The following is a 21108-nucleotide window of genomic DNA, read 5'->3' as shown; positions in this document are numbered from 1 at the left end:
GGAATTTCGTGACCTTACCTTTCTTCCTGCAGTTGTCCAGCTTACTCCTCAATATTGTAAGAGGTAGTTGGCTGGCACTCTTCCATTCTTAATGAATATGACCCAACCATTTTACCCTCTGAGACTCTACAGTCCCTCTCAGACTCTACAGTCTCAATACACCTCAATGCTGGATATCAGTGGTGACATGACTGACCTGGGCAGAAAGATGTGTGCTTCTGAGAGGGCTGTTTCGGACTGGTTTCGGGCAAACCTCTTCCTTCTCAATGGCGAGAAGACCCAAAGAATTGTGTTTGGCTCAGGAATGGAGTACTATATGATTTCCCTCCAGTGAAGCTCCTTGGCTTCACTCTGGACCGTAAGCTTTCCTGGGGCAAACACATTCAGGTAGTCTGTGGCAGGTTGAGCAAGGTGCTGTTTTTGCTCAGGAGCCTGAGAAGATGTGTACCAGAGGCCCATCTCCGCATGTGTTACTTTGCCTTCTTTTAAAAAGTGATGGCATATGGTATCACCTTGTGGGGTGGTGCCTCTGAGGTAAAAGATATACTGCTGGTGCAGAAGAAGGCCATCCGGATTCTTTGTGAAGCAGAATTTTTAGCGCATTGTAAGCCTCTTTTTGTGAGTGAAAAGATTCTCACTGTAAACAATCTTTATATTTACAGGTCAGCTATAAAGGCATTCCACAGTGTCCGTACTTTGCCGACCAGGGGTGATGTGCATGACCATGGCACCAGAAGCAGGCTGAGGCTGGACCTGCCATATTGTAGATTGGGGAGGACCCAGAGCAGCCTCCAGCCAGCTAGAATTTTGAACAAGCTGCCAGTTTCAGCCAGGACTCTGCCAGAGACGGTCTTGAAGAGGAGACTGAGGGCTTTCCTATGAGGGAGTTCTATGATTGTGATCCGCAGACTGTAAGTAGATAGGTACCTTGCATTAGTCTTGCTGCTTCTTCTGCTTGCTACTTTTTGTGTGATTTTGTTCTTGACCTGTCTTATGACAGTTTTACTTTCCTTGCCCTATTACCATAGGTAAGGAAAGTATTGCTTTCCGAAAAAAATTAAAGTACCCTATTTCTAAATTTCTATACGTTTCAAGGCCCCCTGAGTCCAAAAAAGTGGTTTTTGGGTATTGGTCTGTATGTGTCTGTATGTGTGTGTGTGTGTGTGTGTGTGTGTGTGTGTGTGTGTGTATGAGTGTGTGTGCGCCTGTGTACACGATATATCTCATCTCCCAATCAACGGAATGACTTGAAATTTGGAACTTAAGGTCCCTACAATATAAGGATCCGACACGAACAATTTCGATCAAATGCAATTCAAGATGGCGGCTAAAATGGAGAAAATGTTGTCAAAAACAGGGTTTTTCGCGAATTTCTCGAAAACGGCTCCAACGATTTTGATCAAATTTATACCCAAAATAGTCATTGATAAGCTCTATCAATTGCCACAAGTCCTATGTCTGTAAAAATTTCAGGAGCTCCGCCCCATCTATGCAAAGTTTGATTTTAGATTCCCAATTATCAGGCTTCAGATACAATAAAAACAAAAAAATTGAGCATGAAAATCTCTACAATAAATGTTCAGTAACATTTTTACCTGAAATTGAAAATAAGCACGAAATTCGAGAAAATGTGATTATCCAATAAATTATTGCAAACTGTTGGCAACTGTGGAATCTATTAAATGATTCACTATGAAGAGATAGCAGACCTCTTATGTCCCCAGCGTTATTGTCTTGTCACCAGCTGGCTCAGATCTTTGTTTATAAGTAAACTTGAGATGTGCGTGAACACTAGCGTCAGGTGATCAATTTTCATAACAGCAAGTAAAATTGTGTGAGTGCGCCACACCAGATTTTTTTATGTTCTTAACTTGTTCACTTGTTGGCCTGCTATGACCACGCCATGAACAGAAACTCATTATTATTATTACAAATCTCACTATGTCCTGTCCCTGTGTGAGTGCAACCAAATCAGCTCTATATTCTATTCTCCAGATACAATTTACGCATGTTTAACCTTAGATTCTTCGAAGCATATTCTTCTTCAGCAGCTCTGAGAGCTTTCTAATCTGCATCGATCATTGTCCAGGCTTCACAGCCATAGACAATGATGGCGGTGTGAGTGTTTGGTAGAGCCTGAGCTCCTACATGCTCTTGCTTTTTTAAACATAGCAGCATTTTGCAAAGTACCTATGTTCCGTCTGAAACATTTTTCAAGATGTTGACATGTTTGAAACATATCACCATCTTGAAAATATTTCCATTAATGACCAGATCCACCAGTATTGCTTGTTGTAGTGCATCTGGAGACATCATCATGTATTTGAACTAGCCATGAACCACTATATAATACATTTTTGTAAATATTTTTAAAGAAACGGAAGTAAAAGCTTCACTACAATTACTCTAGTCTGTTCATCGAAAGGAGAGACAAAACATAACGTTTTTGTAGAGTAAAAGTAAATGGCTTATTTTATATTTATTATACACTATAAATTTAATAGATTATATGAGTCTTTACTTTTATACTCACACAAGAGCAAACTTTATGTTTGGTCATTCCATTCGATGAACAGACTATAGAGTTCAGCTTTCAAAATGGCTGGCCAACCGGACAGAGGGCCGGCCAACACTCAAATAAAGCACATAACACAAAAGGCTAGAAGCAGTCAAATTGAAAGTGGCTAAATTAAAAAAAAAAACAAAAGTACATCAAATAATACATTTATTTCAAATGTTGAGTTATCTTTCATTATTCCACTCTTACAGTAATCTTATTTATGTTATATTTTAGCTTATTTCTCACATCTTCTGGTAAATACAAATGATTATTGAGAACCATAAAAAGAGTAAAAAATTACAAATTATTTCAATTTTTCAATTTCTTGCTTAATTTTTTTGTGTTTGATTCAAGTTTTTTGTTTTTTTTTTGTTCAAATTTTGTGATACGGTATTAAAATACAAAATAAAGATTGCTTCTGCATGTGTTAGTACGGTAGTCACTTCAAGTTCATCTAAACAATCAAAATATACCAGAAAAAGAGAAAAAAATACTTTACAAATTACAAATTATTTCAATTCCTCAATTTCTTGCTCAAAGAATTTAGTTTTCGTATGTTTAAGTTTGTTTTTTTCAAACTTTGTGAGATGGTATTAAAATTCAAAATAACGATTGCTTCTGCATGAGTTAGTAGTGACTTCAAGTTCATCTGAACTACAAAATGTATAAGAAAAAGAGAAAATGTTTAAAAATTATTTATAAAATAACAAATTATTTCAATTTCTCAATTTCTTGCTCAAAGAAGTTTTTTTTTGTATGTTTAAGTTTGTTTTTTCAAACTTTGTGATAGCCTACGGTATTAAAATACAGAATATAACGATTGATTCTGCTTGAGTTAGTAGGCATAACTTCAAGTCCATCTAAACTAAAAAATATATTAGAAAAAGAGAAAATGTAAAAAAATACTTATAAAATATTACAGATTATTCCAATTTCTTGGTCAAAGAAGTTTGTTTTTGTTTGTAAGTTTGTTTCTTTTGCCAAACTTTGTGATACGGTATTAAGATACAAAATAAAGATTGCTTCTGCTTCTGGATGAGTTAGGTAGTCATAACTTCAAGTTCATCTAAACAACAAAATGTATTAGAAAAAGAGATCCAGGTCCACGAAAAAGAATACCTGAGTCATTGCAAGCAACGTGACAATTATGATACTGCGGTAAGACAGTCATATGAATGTAGTCATCAGTTGGCTGGGCATTTTTCAACCGCCAGAACTCCAACTTTGACCTAGTCTTTCCAACATTGTCATGTTCTTCGCATAGTGTTACTAATACATAATTATAAATGTTTGTAAACATACCCTGCAATTCAATAGTATACAGAGTGCAGTCTGTTTTTGGGTTATACATTATCATGAACTCATTTTTAAGAATCGCTACGAAGTCGGTGTTTTCCGGATAAGCTGTAATATCCACGAAATCGGCAAACCTTTGGTAAATGAGTCTTCCAGTAGTTCTATCGAAAAAATAGATGTGGATTGTGGAAGATTCATGATAGAATATACCGTTGACAGTGTAGGAGTTATTTGTTTCTATGTAGGCAGCCATTGGTGAGGTGCCTTCATATAATGTTTCACTGCGGTACATTCGGGAGTTGTGTTTCAAGGAGTATGCCTCAAAAAACCAATGGTATTCTTCGATGTCGGTGACGTGATCGTTGGTTTTGGTGTTGATGATGAAGGAGGCACTGAGCTGGTCATCCATGAGGCAGAAGGAGTTGATGGCGGTGCCCTCGCCGCGCTCAAACACGTGCTCAATCTCAAGCAATGGTGACTCTTGTAGGTCCCAAACTAGAATTCCTCGTGACAGAAGATTGACAGCAACCAGAAAATCATCATTCAGACAAAACTCCAAGCCTTTAATATCATGCGCTCGACACGGCCCACCCAAGTTGTCACTACTATCTGCATCACGATCTCCAACCAAATTGGACGCATCTGTAATGGTCAGTACTTCTTTTTCACCGATCACTTTCATTGTACAAAAAGTGTAGGTTCCACTTTCGTTTAGCTTGTATACGAACAGGTGAAACTCATCGCAGAAAACTAGGTGCTCGGAAGATAATCTGATGTCACTGAAAGAGTAGGGGTTTTTAAATTGAATGGTTTGGATGAGCCGGAAATCATCGTTTCTTATATCAAAAAGTTTGACAAGTCCGTTGAAGGTGCCTACAGCCACAGTGCTGGTTGACATGGTGTAGCATGACCCCTCACAAACGTCTGGTGGAACAGCTGTTTCCACCTTTCTGTACTTTCCGTTCATCCAGTTGTCTTTAACTCTATTTTTAAGAATAAAATACTTTTTCCATTCTGCAAACCCCTCCATTTGCTGCCTGTCTTTGGCATCGAAGCTCAGGAAATTGTTAATGCAGTCGTCAAATTCATGGCAGCTCTTCCATCCTCTGCTGATGCACAAGTTTTTCCACAGAATGTTGTTGTTGTTTGTGGTATTGTGCCACAGCTTCGATACCAGACTGCAATTTAGCAGATCTGGCAGAGTTAGAGGAGACAGAATCTTTTCCACCAATTCGGGTGGAAGGGCCGCAACCGGATCGCTCATCGTTCAATATTCTGCAACCAATCGAAATTGCAACTGTTATTTTATTCAACATAAATCGGCATTCTTGTCAGAATCTATACGGTAACAAGTGTAATATCCTATTTTATATGTATTTATTGAAATTATAAATCTCTAGTAGTGCGGTGCCAACTATTTTTGGACTGAAAATTGTGTGGAAATGAAAATCCAACAAAAAAGTTTTAATCATCAAAAAATCAATATTTTTACATAATACAAAAATGCGGTAGATAAATAGCTTATATAGTTTAAATTGGGATTCACCTGTTTCTCCTCTCCGAACGTTGTATTAATGACAAGCAGGCGTAGCCCGGGCTCCGCAACGATCTGTGAAAAACACAAAAAGATTGAGTTTAGTTCCATATAGGTAGTTTTATGCTGAAAATTAAAAGTATTAGCCTATCCTATCAAATTTGCTCAACAACTATAAAAATTTACAATAGAAGAATTAATTAAAAAAAACATGAATAAATAGAATAACTATTTATTATTTTGTCAAAATTACATAGATAATCTTCACTGAACTTGAAAATTCTCAGAAAAAAGATTGATAGGATTCGAGCCAGCAACCTTTCATTTGTAAATGATGCACGGTTCCTCTGCACCAACAGGTACCAGTCTACTAGACAAAGTGACTGATTGTGCTTTCATCTTTACGTAAACTTTGTATTACAAATTTAATAAATTTGTTTCAATCGAGCCTATTAAAATAAGAATTTATTCAGGCATAAATCATCATCATAATCGTACGAGCAAATATTAGGCTGTTCAGACTTACAAAAAACTGCTAGGGTAGGAGTTGTTTCTTAATGCTAGAGAGCCTCATGAAAATCTTGTTTTCAAAATTAAATTTTCAAATAATTAATAATGAAGAAAGTTATCTTGATATTTTACTTATGTGTGAGGAAAAGATGGAACAACAACAATAAGAATATTCAAATCCATTCAGGAATGACAACTTGTTTTCAATACTGTATGCTGATATGATGAATAAATGAAAGATTATTTAATATAAACATTTTGAAAATTCCGTCTATTTTATTGGCCCATTTTATCGCAGTCCAATATTTCCAATAAAAAAATGTTTTATTTACAAGCTAAGTGTATATTATGCATATAAACTTTATTTTCACGATAAAAATGAGGCTGATGAACTACCTATCTTATCAAGCACAAGATTGAGGTCAACTTTATTTGTATCACGTAGTCATAAAATTATTAACAAATCCTGGAACTGAAATTTGATTTATTATTGATGAATTTCTATTCATTACAATGTTATTTCAGTGTATAAAGAATGTTCTGAAAAAAGGTACCATAAATCAGGGAGTGATTCCTCACATAAAAAAAAGTTCTAATTAATATAGGTCCGAAAATGCTTATTTACCAAGTTATACAGAGTGAAAGATTTCGTCTGAATTCCAGTTCCCCTGCTGAAATGAAGCCCTACGGGTATTATTTGTTGGCTGTTAATTAAAATGTACAATTTTGCGTTCTTTATGTAAAATGAACTGAAAAATTGAATAAAACTGTTTCCAGACCTGTAGCTACAGTAATTTTTAAGATATGTGACGAAATACGCAAAACTTGGTCCCAAAAAACAAGTTCCTTTAAGGTTTGAAGCAGATTTACTATGTTAAATGTACAATAAACACAACATATTTTCTTACAGAACTTGTAGAAAATTTAATTTTGAAGAAAACGATGTAAAATAATTCTTTAATAGACAAACGCAACCTTTAAAAAAAATCCTTAATTACATATATACAAAACGCATGAAAAGAGAGCTATAACCAGATTTTGTCGATTTTTCATGTGTTTTTTGTGTGTAATTTAATTTTTTGTTAAAGGTTGCGTTTGTCTATTATAGACTTATTTTACATCTTTCTCTTCGAAATTAGATTTTCTACAAGTTCTGTAAGAAAATATGTTTATTTGTACATTTAAAATGGTAGTAAATCTGCTTCAAACCTTAAAGGAACTTGTTTTTCGGGACCAAGTTTCGCGTATTTCGTCACATATCTTCAAAAATACTGAACCTACAGGTCTGGAAACTGTTTTATTCAATTTTTCAGTATTTTACATAAAGTACAAAAATTGTAGGCTAAATTGGCAGCCAACAAGTACCCGTAGGCTTCGATTCAGCAGGGGAGCTGGAATTCAGACGAAATCTTTCACTCTGTATAATTTGGTAACTAAGCATTTTCGGACCTATGTTAATTGGAACTTTTTTCTTCTTTTGGTGTGGGAAATCACGCCCTGACTTATGGGTACCTTTCTTCAGAACACTCTATATAATTACTGAACTGAAAAAATGAAATTTGATAAGTCAATATTGTAGCAATAGAATTTATCTGAAAGTTGATGGAAAACTCAGATAATTCTCCATAAAGAGCCACAATCGCATATATAATAAAGTTGCTGCTACCATATAGTCATGGCTATAACTTGAATAGTTCAATAGCATTTTACAGATAGTAGCCTACATAATACTTGAGTTCTCTTGTGCCTGCTATTCAAGGTATGATGCTTCCTGGATAGCGAATCTAGAGAGTTTGTGCCAGTTACACCGTAATCGACTGTGAATGACTAGCCTCACTTCAGGGGCGTATATAACGGGGGCCCAGGGGGACCGCCCCCGAAGTAATGAATATAGAGAAAAATAAGTACAGTAATTAAGAAAAAGGTCAATGATCTGATTTTTTGAAGGTTAGGGTATTTTTGACGGCTTGACGGTAAAATAAAAAGGGTGTTTAGCGCAAATTACCCTCTGAAAGAAAGAAAGCAGCAAAACTGATATTTTAAGTATCATGGGGTGTTTACTTAAAATCAGTTGACATTACATAAACCTTGCCCTCCCCAAAATATATAATCTAAATTCGCCACTGCCTCACTTCTAAAAATTTTAATATCGGGGCACCGAGCTTCGCTCGTTATTTTTATTAAAAATAACAATAAATTTTATTGATAAACAGAACCATGGCTTACTTTGGATAATATTACTTTTCTATCTATAGTAGGCTGTGACAGAACACAATTCTCTAAAAATAATGATCGTGTTTATATTTTAACAGCTGGCTTTACGTCATCTTATGAATTTCGGGGATGCGATATTTTAATTTTTTACATACTCACTCGCTCACTCACTTTTTTACTATACACAGCTGTTTCAGCCAAGGATGAATTATCGTTTTAATGTCGTTCAGCGAGTTTTCCCAAGGATGAGACATAGTGCAATCGAATTTTTACCTACCGTATATCATAAACCTACTATGTTCCAAATTTCGTGAAAATCGTTGGAGCCGTTGAACATAAATATATACCCATATTAATATTTATACAGAAATTGCTCGCTTAATATAATAGGATTAGCATTTAGTGCTGTATTAATTGTTTAGCGAATGAAAAATATCAAGAATGGTATATTACGAGTAGCCTAGATTGATTGAAATCTGATTAGCAAAAATAAGTTAGTATACTTACATGGATGCGATACAGTTGAAGAAATGACTAGAGATATTGATGAGAAGACTAGAGGATAGCAGTAGATCAATACCAATGAATAAGGATACTAAAGCAATTAATTGATCCACCTTCGATTCACATCATTCTAGCCGATATGACTGAAAGAAAAAGAGAAAACTTTGTTCAACTAGGGCTGCTTTTTTATTGGTTTCTGTTGGTGGAGAGACTTGAACTTGACGAATGTACCACCTCGCCTTATAAGGATACCGTAGTATAGTTATTAGGCCATTATATGATTAATCAAAGTTGCTAAAAATCATGATTCAGAGCAATTTGTGCTTTTTTTGTTCTAGGCAGCAACTATGAGTGACCGACCACTTGACAGTTCCCAAAATTATTCAATCTTGTTCAGAACTAACGAGTATGTCTTGAAAAACTTTGTTTAAATCAGTACAATTTAATTAGTAAATCAAGAAATCTTTGTGTTATACTATCATTTACCACTTCCTTCATTTTAGATATTATTTGACCTGTGCTGTCTTATCATTATAGTTTATCATCTCAGGATTATTAGCCTCCAAATAAGATTCTTATATTTTTATAAGATATAATGCCGGTTAAATTTTAACCGTGATTAATTCCACGAGAACCAATCAGAGAAGCCGAAGGTCTTATCAAAAAGACCTTCTCTGATTGGTTCTCGTGAAATTTATTACGGTTAAAATTTAACCGGCTTTTGTGCACCCGGGCCTTAGAATATGATTATAAATAATATTTTTTTATGACTCTCTTTACACTGTACTCTCCATTGTACAATGTACGGTCGTCTTCCCTGCAAAGTGCGTGAATTCTATGCTCTTCCGTTTTAGTTGAAATAAAATAGGCCTACATTATAAAAAATATAGTTTCAGACTGGATATAAAAAATTCACAAAACATTCGAAGTTGAAGAAATAACAGCAGATCTTGGTAACCATAAGAGATTCTATTGTGATTGTAAAAACTTGTTGAGGGTGTCCGTAATCAATCAATAACTAACAATTGTATGGAATTTTCATTTATTTACAAACTAAACCGAATAACAACAATGATAGATAAGATCAACTCAAGGTCTTTCAAGTTTTTCACTTATAAACTAAATCTAAAAATAAAATAACAAAACCAGCATTCATGGTATCAAATTACAATTTTAGTAAAAAAAAAAAAAATACAATTTTTTTAATTACAATTTTTTTTTACAATTTTAGTTACATTAAAATGGTTCAATATTATTTTTGAGACTAAAACATACATTAAGAATAAATATGTATAATAATATCAATCAGTTTTATGAGTATTTTATGAGAGCATCCAATTATAGTCTTCAATTAATAAACAAGGTTAAAAAATTGAAATTTGCCACGAGAGTGGCAATGATTATTCTTAGCCAATTCATAAATTTATAAAATACGAATTTTTATTTAGTTTCAAACCAAATAATTCTACTAATAAAATAATTTAACTAATAAAACGTTTTTTTCAGATAGATAGAATGAAAACAATGAAATTTCGAACATGTTTTGTTCAAAAATTTAGAGTAAAATCCAATAAATAAACAACGGTTGCGTAATTTAGAATTACTACCAACTTTAAAGAAGTTTTTTTATTAATAAAGAATGAGCCAGCATTTATTAAGTCCATCCTCAATTTTTTTTTCATTCAAAGTAAAGAATAAATTTATTTCAAAGTAGGCCAAGATCAAAATTTAGGCACTTATATCACAAATTCAACAAGTTTGAGATTACAGATTAATAACCGTAAATTTATACACATAATTATATGATTGAAATTTTCAAGAAGCATCACTCATTCATTTTGTTATTTGATTAACTATTTTCTAAGACATTTATTAGAGTAGAAGCCATCTCCTTAAAGTAGAAAATATTGTTGTATTGGAGGATATCTGAAGCATCTCGATTAGTAAGAAATTGATTAATTCCTTATTTTTTTGAGAATAAAATTATGAGAGAGTAAATTTAATAGAAGAATACTTTAGGTTACTTTTATAAACAAAAGTATGCTACTTTGAATAGAATTAGCATAGCATCAAAGCATGTTATAAATAGTGATAAAACATCTACAAAATGTTTTTATAGAAACTATGTTGTAACAAAATTCATTCAAAGAAAAATTGCCAATAGCTGGATTTTTGAAGTTAATAATAAGTTTATATTCAAATCACAAAAAACTACCTTTTCAAAGTGTATTTTTAGACAGGTGACGGGAAACTATATTTCAAAAGAATTAGAACTTTCATCGTATCCAAGAAAACGCTATAAATATTTTCTGAAGAAATAGACTTTACGAGATCCAATCGTTGATGTAATTAAACTAAGGGTGTGAATAATGTTGGTTAGATTTAGTTTTATGTTATAGTCATCGATAGTTATTTTTACCTCGAACATGTTATCAGGATTTCTTGGATTGGACAAGCCTTAAGCCAGTTACACACCCATCGATTTTTGGACGTACGATTTTTTGCCGTCCTTATGAATTCTATTCGAAAAACAGATGAAGTCAAACAGATTATGTTTGTCAAGTTCCGTTAAATCTGGTAGAAATCATAAAGACGGCAAAAATGGATGTGTGTGTGTGTAACTGGCTTAAAGCTTGTCTAATCCAAAAAAAACACTGATAACATGTTTGAGGTAAAAATAATTATCGACGAAGGACATACAACTTGATCTAACCAATTTCTGTCTAAGCCATGAAAGTAATTATATACAAGAAACGATTCTCAACAAATAATACTACTTTAGTTTCGTCCATGAAAACTAGATTAGAAAGACTTCGAAAGGTTAGAACAAGTATGGGTCCATAGGAAAGGTACTTTTTCTTCTTGAGCCACCAAAACTCCATGTAGGGGATGCCTCTGCCAAACCGATCGAAGCTGGTGGAGACTGTGATGAGTACATCGTGGTAGATGCCCCAGGGCGAGCCACCCAGGTCCACCGAGGCGATGGTGCTCTTGGTTTTGGGGTTGTAGATGAGCAGACAGTCGTTGTGCTTCACGCCGATAAAGTCGCTGTTCTCGGGTCGCGCGTCCAGGAACACCAGAGTGCTGTCGTGATACAGCAGGCTGCCGTCATGACGGTCGAACAGGAAAATGTGTCCCGGCCGAAAACTCACCACAACGTACGAGTTGCTCGCCTCGAGCGCCGGGATCGCCACGTCATCGTAGCGGTGCACCTCACTGCGGTACAGCTGGCGGAAAGTGTCCATCGCAAACGCCTGAATGTACCAGCGGAACGGATTCTTGGGCATCTCTTTCTTCTCGTCCTTCACTATCAGCGACATGTAGAGCGTGTTGTTGGCCACACAAATGTCGCCGACCTCCGTTTCTTCGTCCAGCTCAAACACCTGACATTCGCGCGCTGACGGCGACGCCAGGTCCCACACATGTATGAATGGCGACGTACTAGTTGCAGCTATCAAACTATCACCAACCAACAAAAACTTGACGCCGAACAGCGCTTGCTGCTGGAAAAACGGCAGTTCGTTTTCACCATTGTGTTCGGCAACGTTCTTTACTAGATTCACACCAATATGCTTCAAAGAACTATTAATCTCGACTACTTCCTCTGTGCGCATCGACTTAATTGAGCAAAATCGGTAGATACCTCTCCTACTGAGTTTAAACACATACAACATCAGACTTTGTGTGTAAACTAGGTAATTTTCCGATATCCTGATGGCATCAATGGGGGAATCATCTTTACACTGTATAGTCTGCAACAGTTTGTAGGGCTCCTTAATGTTGTAGACTCTGACCTCCCCGTTGTTGCAGCCGTAGGCGAGCACCATGTTGCACGAGTCCACACACGTGATGGAGGCGATCCGGTCGATTGTCAGTAGGATCTTGCATTTCTGGTAGTTGCCTTTGAACCAGTTGCGCTTCAACTGATTCTTGAGCACGAAATGCTTTCGCCAGTTGGGCAAATTGGATATGTGGGTGATGTCGTTTTGGAGACTTTGGAAGCAGTCGATGCATTTGTCGAGAGTGCCGCAGTCGAACCAGTTGCGTCGCTTGCACAGGCCTCGCCACAGGCGGTCGTTGCTGGCAGCTTCGTGCCATCGCCGCGAGACAGCGCTGCACGCGTTCAAGTCTTTCAATGGCAGGCAGGAGAAGATCCGCTCAGTCAACTCGGGAAGCAGCACTTCCACAGGATCTAGAAGTTGACTTTTCTTGCTCCTAGTTGGCCTACTCCTGTTCAACTGCAACAACAAATTCAAATTAAAAATCTCTTTTACACAAATACATGATTTACAATAAATACAACCTTATAACATTTACAGAAATACTCCTACAAAGACTTTACGTCTGTGTGTAGGAGTTAATACTATTTTGCTCCACTGGAACTTTCCAACACTATTGAACAAAAAAAAAAACATCCACTTGAATAATTTCAATAAAAGGGGGGGACGCACAGAAATTCAAAGACAAATTAAGACTACGAAATATATAAACAATTGCAATGAAAGATACTTTTATTTAAATACAGGTTGCGGCATGAAAACTTCCTTTTTTAAAAACTTAATAAAACACATAGTAAGAGTCAGAACAGTTTTATATCATTTTCAGAAAGGAAGTATGCATTTAAAGCTTTGTTTAATGCAGTTTTGAAGAGTACATCATAAAGTTGACGTCCCAAACTCTGGATACACTTGGAGTACATATTTCTAGTATTTGATATTACTCTTTCAAGCATTGCACGCTTAATTTTGGTAATTTCTTCCTGTATGCTGTTCTTTAAGTCTTAGAGGGTCTTTGGACGGTTATATACAAATAGGATATCAAAAAACCTCACAGAAGAAATCACACGGGGGCAAATCGAGTCATAATCGGGCCATTACAAATCACCTCTGATTAAGATAAGGCATTCTGGGAAGTATTACTTCAAATCAGCCATTTTGTATATTATATTCATTTCGCATGGATGAAAATGAAGGTCTTTGTGAAGAATTTTTCTCACAGAACGATCGGAAAGTCCAAAGGCAAACGCATATTTGCGTGCTGATCGCCTTGGATATTACAAAATTGAAGCTATCACTGTCTTAATGTTTTCATGTGATCTAATTGGGCCGTGGAACTTTAGATCTTCGTTTTGTTGAACCACCCGTTTTTAATGTAGTAATTCACAAAACAATCTATTTCCGGTTTGGAACACGGGCCAACGAGGCTAAATTAAACCGATTCCGAAAGGCGCGCTGTGCTGCAACCACTGTACAGCCACTCGCAAAGCAGGCCTCAACGGCGAACGCACGCTCCTCGCTGGTCCAACTCATAATGGCCACTGATCTACGCAACAACAAAACTTTAAAACCACCACTCTCCAGAGTGACAACTAGCATTCCGCCGTGTCATCAACCAACTGAACAGTATGCATTAAAAAAGGAAGTTTAGTTTCCGCACTCTGTATTATGTTAAACAATTTATAAAAAACTGAACTTAACTCATTAATGTGAACACTGAGGTCGGGCACATAAATTCATCAGTTCATTGAAATGGGTGGACTTGATAAACAATTTTCCGACCAAAGTATTATTATTAAAGCATGTTTTGAGCTTCAAACTGATTATCTTATAACTATGAAACTGCTCTATTAAAACAAGGAGGATGCGGGGGGCCACATCCACTTGGCCAACCCTGTTGAAAAACATTGTTGCACTCAAATATTGAAATGGCATGCTAATTTGAAAATGCATATCAATTGCATTGAAACTGTTAACTTATAGCAAAAAGGGTCTACTCACCAGTTAGACTAGTGAGCTCCACTGTTGTCTACCTCTCAAAAATTCATTCAGAAAAAGCCTAGGGGAATATTAAAACTTGAAGCCTGAATATAAAAAGGAATACTCAATGAAGGAATACTTAATATTGCCCTGCAGTCTCAACGATCAACTAAAAATAATAATCATAAGCAAATAATAAATAATTACTTTTAAATTGAATGAATGCAATCCCTAACATTTGATAGAAATAGCCTATCAATTTTACTAGATTAAAATTACAAATAATTTTATGGCTAAAATTAGAACATGCTGCAACTACTTGTTTAGCCGGGTACATACACACACACACACACACACACACACACACACACACACACACACACACACACACATACCTGTCATGCAGTGTTCCGATCCCGTCATGTGATCTGTTCTACCACCACCCCAGTATATAAGCCAGTATATATTGTAATCTACATAAATAAAGTACTCAATCAATCAAACCCCTTCACCAAACAGAAATTTCATTATGCTGCATGACAGGTTTTTCCTGGGCTTAACTCATAAAATTAATCTTGTTGCGAGTATGATATTTTTCTCATGATCTATAAAGTTGATTTAATTTGGACTGTAGTATAAATTTGAGAAGGGACAGTTTTGGGCATGAACCTGTTGTGCCTTCTCACATAAGTGTAATAATTGTACAATACATAAACGTTATCACATCTAAAAGAATGCAAATGAAATAGACTAAAAATACAGCTTAATTCAAATATTTACCATCAATTCAGAAATATTAAACTCTAGGAGTAATTGCTACAAGCTACAATATTAATATTAAAAATACATGTTTAGGCTAGTTTTTCGTTGAAGTTTTGTCTTTTCCTGCTACTTTGTGCCGGCCCGTATTAGTGATGGTTTTTGAAAACTAGATCAATTCGAATTCATACAGTCCACCTAAAACTAGAGGATTCAACCCTATGGAAACCATGATAATTTAATCCAATAGATCTCAATACATTTTTAAGAAAGGTAAAAAAATGGACTATGTGTTTCATTTCTAAATTATATTCCTTATACCTTCTTCTTCATCCATTACCCACACTTGTGGGTTCGATGGCGTCATTGTCACAATAAAAGTAAAAAAAAAAAACACAAATTCATAAAGATAACTCACACTTGGTTATCATCTAAGGCCTTGCTCTTTGACTTACTGGCAAATTAGCCAGATAGAATTTCAGACATGTCAGCGTTCAAAAATTCCTGGACATCATAATAAGCCCTGGCTCTCAAAAAACTGAGCCAACTCTGGAGGTGCACCCTGGGTATGTCAAACAGCACTCGATCCCTAGTGTTCTGGTGATGTACATCAGTGTGGGTTAACAAATTTTGTTGATTCTTCTTTATATACGAGGGGCAGAGGAGGAAGTGGCTGACTACTGTAAGGATACCTAGCCCAACAAAAATGGGCTTGCAATGAACATGATGTTCACTTGCAGTAATAATCCTAGGAGCACGTTTCAGTATGGCTACAAATTTGGTTGAATGACCCTTACCAACCATCTTTCCAAAGATTGGAGTCGTGAATATTGGCCTAAAACAAGCTCTGGTGATCACCCTTCTCGTACATAGGAACGGTTCTTGAGGTCTTCAGAAAGTCTGGAAAAGTGAAGAATCTCAAGCAACAATAATTGCTGCAGCAAGAGGTTTCGCAATAGCATCCACCACCTCTCTTAGCATGAAAACGGACATTCCTTACACGTCAGGGCTCCAGGATGGCTTAAAAGAACTAACAATCTACCTCAAGGCAGGTGGAAAGATGAGGCTCTGTCTCTTTTGAGGTTGCTGAGAGCGATACGCGGTTTGAGTTTTTCAGGATAAAAGAAATTTATTGATACCTGAAAAAGTCTCAAACAAGCCGGAGTCACCTGGGTTTTTGAAGTACGACATCCCAGCAGGTGCTGGCCACATCATTTCTAAAAAGAATCAATGTAGTCTCATGTACTGGTCTCGGCCTGAAAATATAGTTTATATGCCAAGTATGTTTCATAAATCACCATGGACGAGCCAGTTCAATGATTTTTGTGCTGGAAACATCCGGTTGAAAGCTCACAGCAACATTGTCCAGACAGGAGATTCCTCTGGTGGGCTCAGTGCAAGTGTTATGCAGGCCAAAACATTTCAGAAGCTTGATAGATTTCAGAATCTTACCTTTAAGTCGTCACCAATCAAATTTACATTAAAGTCACCAGCTACCACAATGCTATGTGTGAAGTGGTCTATTAAAAAAAAACAATAGACGTTCAAAACGGTTACAGAAACTAGTGAAATTACCAATGGGAAAGTGGTATAGAGAAAGAAACATCTAGTCACAGTTTTACAGATAATTGAGGCAATAATCAGGCCAGACATCATCGAGTAAAAATCTGACTCACCGAATATCAAGAAACACAAACACAAGGCATCAAACTTCTGATTTTCAATAAATATTGACAGAATACCCTACTTGGAACTAACACTCTGTGTTAAGAAATGCCAACACAAATACAATATATCAAGCTTCTGATTTTTAACAAATACAGTAATGAGTTCAGAATAATGACACTCTGTGCAATACAATGACCAGAATAATGCCGAAAAATGCTAACACAAACACAAGATATCAAACTTTACTTTCAACAAATAATGAAAGAATACCCTTCTTGGATCTCTGAACACTCTGTGCATTCCAATTACCAGAAAATAAGCTCGATCATTTTCCTTCACGATTTCTAATCACAGGTGTTGACACTAATGTGTTGATCTCCCTGAAAAGCCAGGAGAATTTACAAATGGTGTTTTTGTCACAAAACATCTTCGAACCAAAGCACCAGAAGGCCAGAAATCAGCATTAAGCAACTTCAGTAATTCAGTATATTCAGTCCATGACCAGCAGTCGCCAGACAGACTTCGTCAAAATATAAAACAATTAATACACAAATAACTAGAGATGGCTGCAGATTGATCGTTTCATGTGGCTCTGTAGATGGACTGCAATACTTAATCATGAAACAATCTCAAACTGGTCCACAAGTCCACTTGTCTCATCATCTCTCAGTGAGTACAGAGATTGAGTCTCAGTTGATTATTTTTTCACGTACCAGGCTACAAAACTTCCCATACTCCAGCTCACGAACACAAATCGGCAGTCTGTTAGAAAATTTAAGCGTCCGTAAGGGGTAGCATTCATGTGCTTTCGATAGTCTGGAGTAAGGCAGGTCAATGTTGCCCCTGGTATTGTGGTGGTGAAGCTGGCCCCTCTCCTGGTAGGCAGGAACCTTACTCCTAAGGAGCCGTAGGGAGCTATACATGTACTGACTGTACACTGTCAGTATTTTCAGGCGTTTGAAAATTGGCCGGCAGTGCTCCAGGTAATGCGATGACTTCTGCAGAAGGAGAATCCTTTCACAGCTACCCGCATGGCCCCATAGTACTATTCCGTAGCTTATATGACTATGGAACAGCCCATGGTAGGCTGTGATTAAGTAGTTGGCAGGCAGATGTTGCTTCAGCTTCCGCATCAAAAACGTCACCCAGTCCAGTCGATTGCACAGCATGCAAATATGTCGATCCCACGATAGAGTGGGATCACTATGAGCCTGACCACGCCTTAAGGTGCACAACAGGTTCTGTATATTCCCCTCATTTAGACACATTTTGTTTGACTTAAATCACTGGCTAGCCTCTTCTACAAGAAGATTGGACTGGGCAACAGCAGTTTGGGGGTCCTCATCCTGGGCCAGTAGGGTGGTATCATCAGCGAACAATGGCTCTTCCATGCACACTGAAGTCGTTGAAGAATACAAGGAACAACAGAGGACCAAGAATCGATCCTTGCGGCACTCCATAGATCACCTCCCTTGACTGTGACTCTGCACCATTCACCGATGTAACCTGCATTCTATTTGAGAGGTGATCCTCAATGATTTTCAGGGGAACTCCACTTATCCCATACTTGTCATATGTGGCATAAGTGTCAATCAGTGACAACGAAAAGTTGATTTTTTTTTCACTGAGTCACAAGATTTACTTCAATCCATACTGGATAGAAAACTACTACTGTTATCTCTAATGTCTGAGAGTTTGTTTTGTTCAGAAATACTAAGCCCGATTTTAGAACCGCATCATTCACTTTACACATTTACCTGGTTTTGAGTCAAGTTCAAGTTTTGTCCAGAATGTAATTTTCTAATCTCAGAATCAAAATTTGAAAATGATTTTGATTTATTCACAGCACTATTAATAACATTACCTTATAAGATTTTTTACTTTCCTTGCCCTATTACCATAGGTAAGGAAAGTATTGATTTCCGAAAAAAACTAAGGTACCCCAATTTCTATACGTTTCAAAGTCCCCTGAGCCCAAAAAAGTGTTTTTTTGGATATTGGTCTGCATGTATGTATGTATGTATGTGTGTGTGTGTGTGTGTGTGTGTGTGTGTGTGTGTGTGTGTGTGTGTATGTGTCTGTTTACACGATATCTCATCTCCCAATTAATGGAATGACTTGAAATTTGGAACTCAAGGTCCTTACAATATAAGGATCCGACACGAACAAAATCGATCAAATGCAATTCAAGATTGCGGCTAAAATGTTGTTAAAACAGGTTTTTTCGCGATTTTTTCGAAAACGGTTCTAACGATTTTTATCAAATTTATACCTAAAATAGTCATTGATGAGCTCTATCAACTGCCACAAGTCTCATATCTGTAGAAATTTAAATAATTTAAGATAATTCAGATAAATTAAGGCTTCAGATACGATTTAAACAAAAACAATTATGTGGAAAAGATTGAGCATGAAAATCTCTACAATCAATGTCCAGTAACATTTTCACCTAAAATAGAAAATAAGCTCAAAATTTGAAAAATGTTGATTCTATTAAATCATTCACTATGAAGTGATAGCAGTTCTCGTGTGTCTCCAGCGTTATTGTCCTGTCACCAGCTGGCTCAGATCTTTGAATAGTCGACTTGAGATGCGCGTGAACACTAGCGTCAGGTGATCAATTTTCATAATGGCAAGGAAAGTTGTGTGAGTGCGCCACACCAGATTTTTTGAATTTAAGACACATCAACATTAAGCATCCTCAATCATTTCATTCAATTTAAATTTGTATCCCAACCTGACCGGTGATTGTCAAATACCTAGACTAGCCATTTCTAAAATAATCTAAATAAGAATAAAACATGCTAATTGTCCATTATACCATAATATGCCTATGGCAGAAGTGTAATTTTCACAGGCATCTATTAACTTAGCTATACTAGTAGTTGGGAGAACAGTAGAACTCGCTAAAGTCACTGACATCACTACTCACACTTGCCTATTCACAATTAAGTAAACACATATTTTTTATACAAATTGGATTTAGAGTATGATGATATATGCAATAGGATCAGTGGAGGACGCTGAGAAATAGAAGTTCTGTACATTTTTGAGCTAGCATGCACGATTGAAGAGATAAAAAATCTGAAACTTTGGTACTTTGAAAAAATAGAATTTCAAAATTAAAAAAATTTGAACATGTGATAGCCTACATGAAATAAGTTAATACCGCTTTGAAGCGCTGAGAAGAATGAGCCCAGTAATGAACCTGATCCGATGAAGTATTGAAAAGTTAGGTTGATTTTTAGGGTAAAATTTCTGAATAAAGGGCCGCCATCTTGAAATGGGGATGAATTTAAAAATTTCAAATATATTCGTTTCTGCGTCTTGATTTAAAGTACTTGTATACCAAATTTTATCCAAGTCGGACCATAACTGCAATTATTGCAACTGCGGTAAAAACAGTACAGACAGACAGACAAACGCCGATTGACTTTAAACATAGAATTCGCTTTGCTCATTCAATAAAATTGAAAAGAAACGTAGAACCATTCAAAATCAATTATTGTTTCTCAATGTTTGTATAAGTTTATAAAGCTGATTATAAAAAAGGAATAGAATAGGCTAACTATCAATGGACCTTTAACTAAATTTAATAATTGACTATCAATCCACCAAAAACTAAAAGTTTTAATCATTGGAAGTAGACTATATTATTGAATAAAACGTATTTTAATGATCATGCAGCATGTATGCTTAGATTAAATTTTGGCTTAATTATTCATATTGTTGTTAATAAGATCCAAACGTCCCATCCAACCCTATCCACTAAACCACTACATACAACATATGAGCGTAAGTGTATTATTAATAATCAATATAATTTATCAGTGACAACCCAAGCCAATCATGTATGATATACCGTACTCACTTTTGGTCTTTTTGCCGCCTTCATTATTAATCAATTACCATTTAGCTCAGACCTTAGATAAAATTCTTTTAGGAGTGCAGAAACTTGACTGAAATAAAAAATAGGTAGGTTAGTTCACTTTCACTACAATTTCAAATATTAAGCTATTCAATTGCCAAACAAAATTAAATTTTAAAAATAATATGCCTTAAATTGCAAGTAGCATAAGACTGAAAGAATATAACACAAACTCAATATTTGTACTAAATAGTATGTGTGTGTATAAGATTAGCACCCTTCAGCCATGTTATGATAATCATTTTATAATTTCCAGTTTTAAACTAAAACTTGTTCAAAAAGAAATAAAAAGAAAAGAGAGTTAGAAATACTTACTATTTATTCACGTACAATAATCAACACGATCAATCGTTATAGCTGTTTTAAAAATAATTGTATT

The 21108-nt window shown here is 35.9% G+C and overlaps 1 protein-coding gene across 2 annotated transcripts; it reads right to left on the bottom strand.

Moving 5' to 3' along the window:
• Nucleotides 1–2708: 2708 nt before the first annotated feature.
• Nucleotides 2709–21096, bottom strand: LOC111046688. 2 transcript variants are annotated; one of them, XM_022332298.2, is made up of 5 exons: nucleotides 21045–21096; nucleotides 20673–20760; nucleotides 8622–8761; nucleotides 5403–5465; nucleotides 2709–5131 (listed from the first exon to the last, which is right to left on the bottom strand). In XM_022332298.2, exon 5 carries the CDS (start codon nucleotides 5118–5120, stop codon nucleotides 3627–3629), a length of 1494 nt encoding a protein of 497 aa, XP_022187990.2. In that variant the 5' UTR covers nucleotides 5121–5131; nucleotides 5403–5465; nucleotides 8622–8761; nucleotides 20673–20760; nucleotides 21045–21096; the 3' UTR covers nucleotides 2709–3626. The 2 variants fall into 2 exon arrangements, with proteins under 2 accessions (XP_022187990.2, XP_022187989.1); XM_022332297.2 differs by lacking the exons at nucleotides 2709–5131; nucleotides 5403–5465; nucleotides 8622–8761 and adding an exon at nucleotides 10833–12856 and having other exon boundaries at nucleotides 21045–21092.
• Nucleotides 21097–21108: the final 12 nt, after the last annotated feature.

This window comes from Nilaparvata lugens, chromosome 7 (genome assembly GCF_014356525.2).
Source record: "Nilaparvata lugens isolate BPH chromosome 7, ASM1435652v1, whole genome shotgun sequence".
Taxonomy (NCBI): Eukaryota; Metazoa; Arthropoda; class Insecta; order Hemiptera; family Delphacidae; genus Nilaparvata; species Nilaparvata lugens.
This window is presented reverse-complemented; position numbering and strand designations above follow the sequence as displayed.

Excerpts from the sequence above, each read along its gene's own strand:
- LOC111046688 (XM_022332297.2), bottom strand. The coding sequence starts at position 20,696 with ATGAAGGCGGCAAAAAGACCAAAA. Across the intron at positions 12,857-20,672 it reads AGGCGGCAAAAAGACCAAAA|TTGAACAGGAGTAGGCCAAC; the intron begins GTGAGTACGGTA and ends TTGTTGTTGCAG.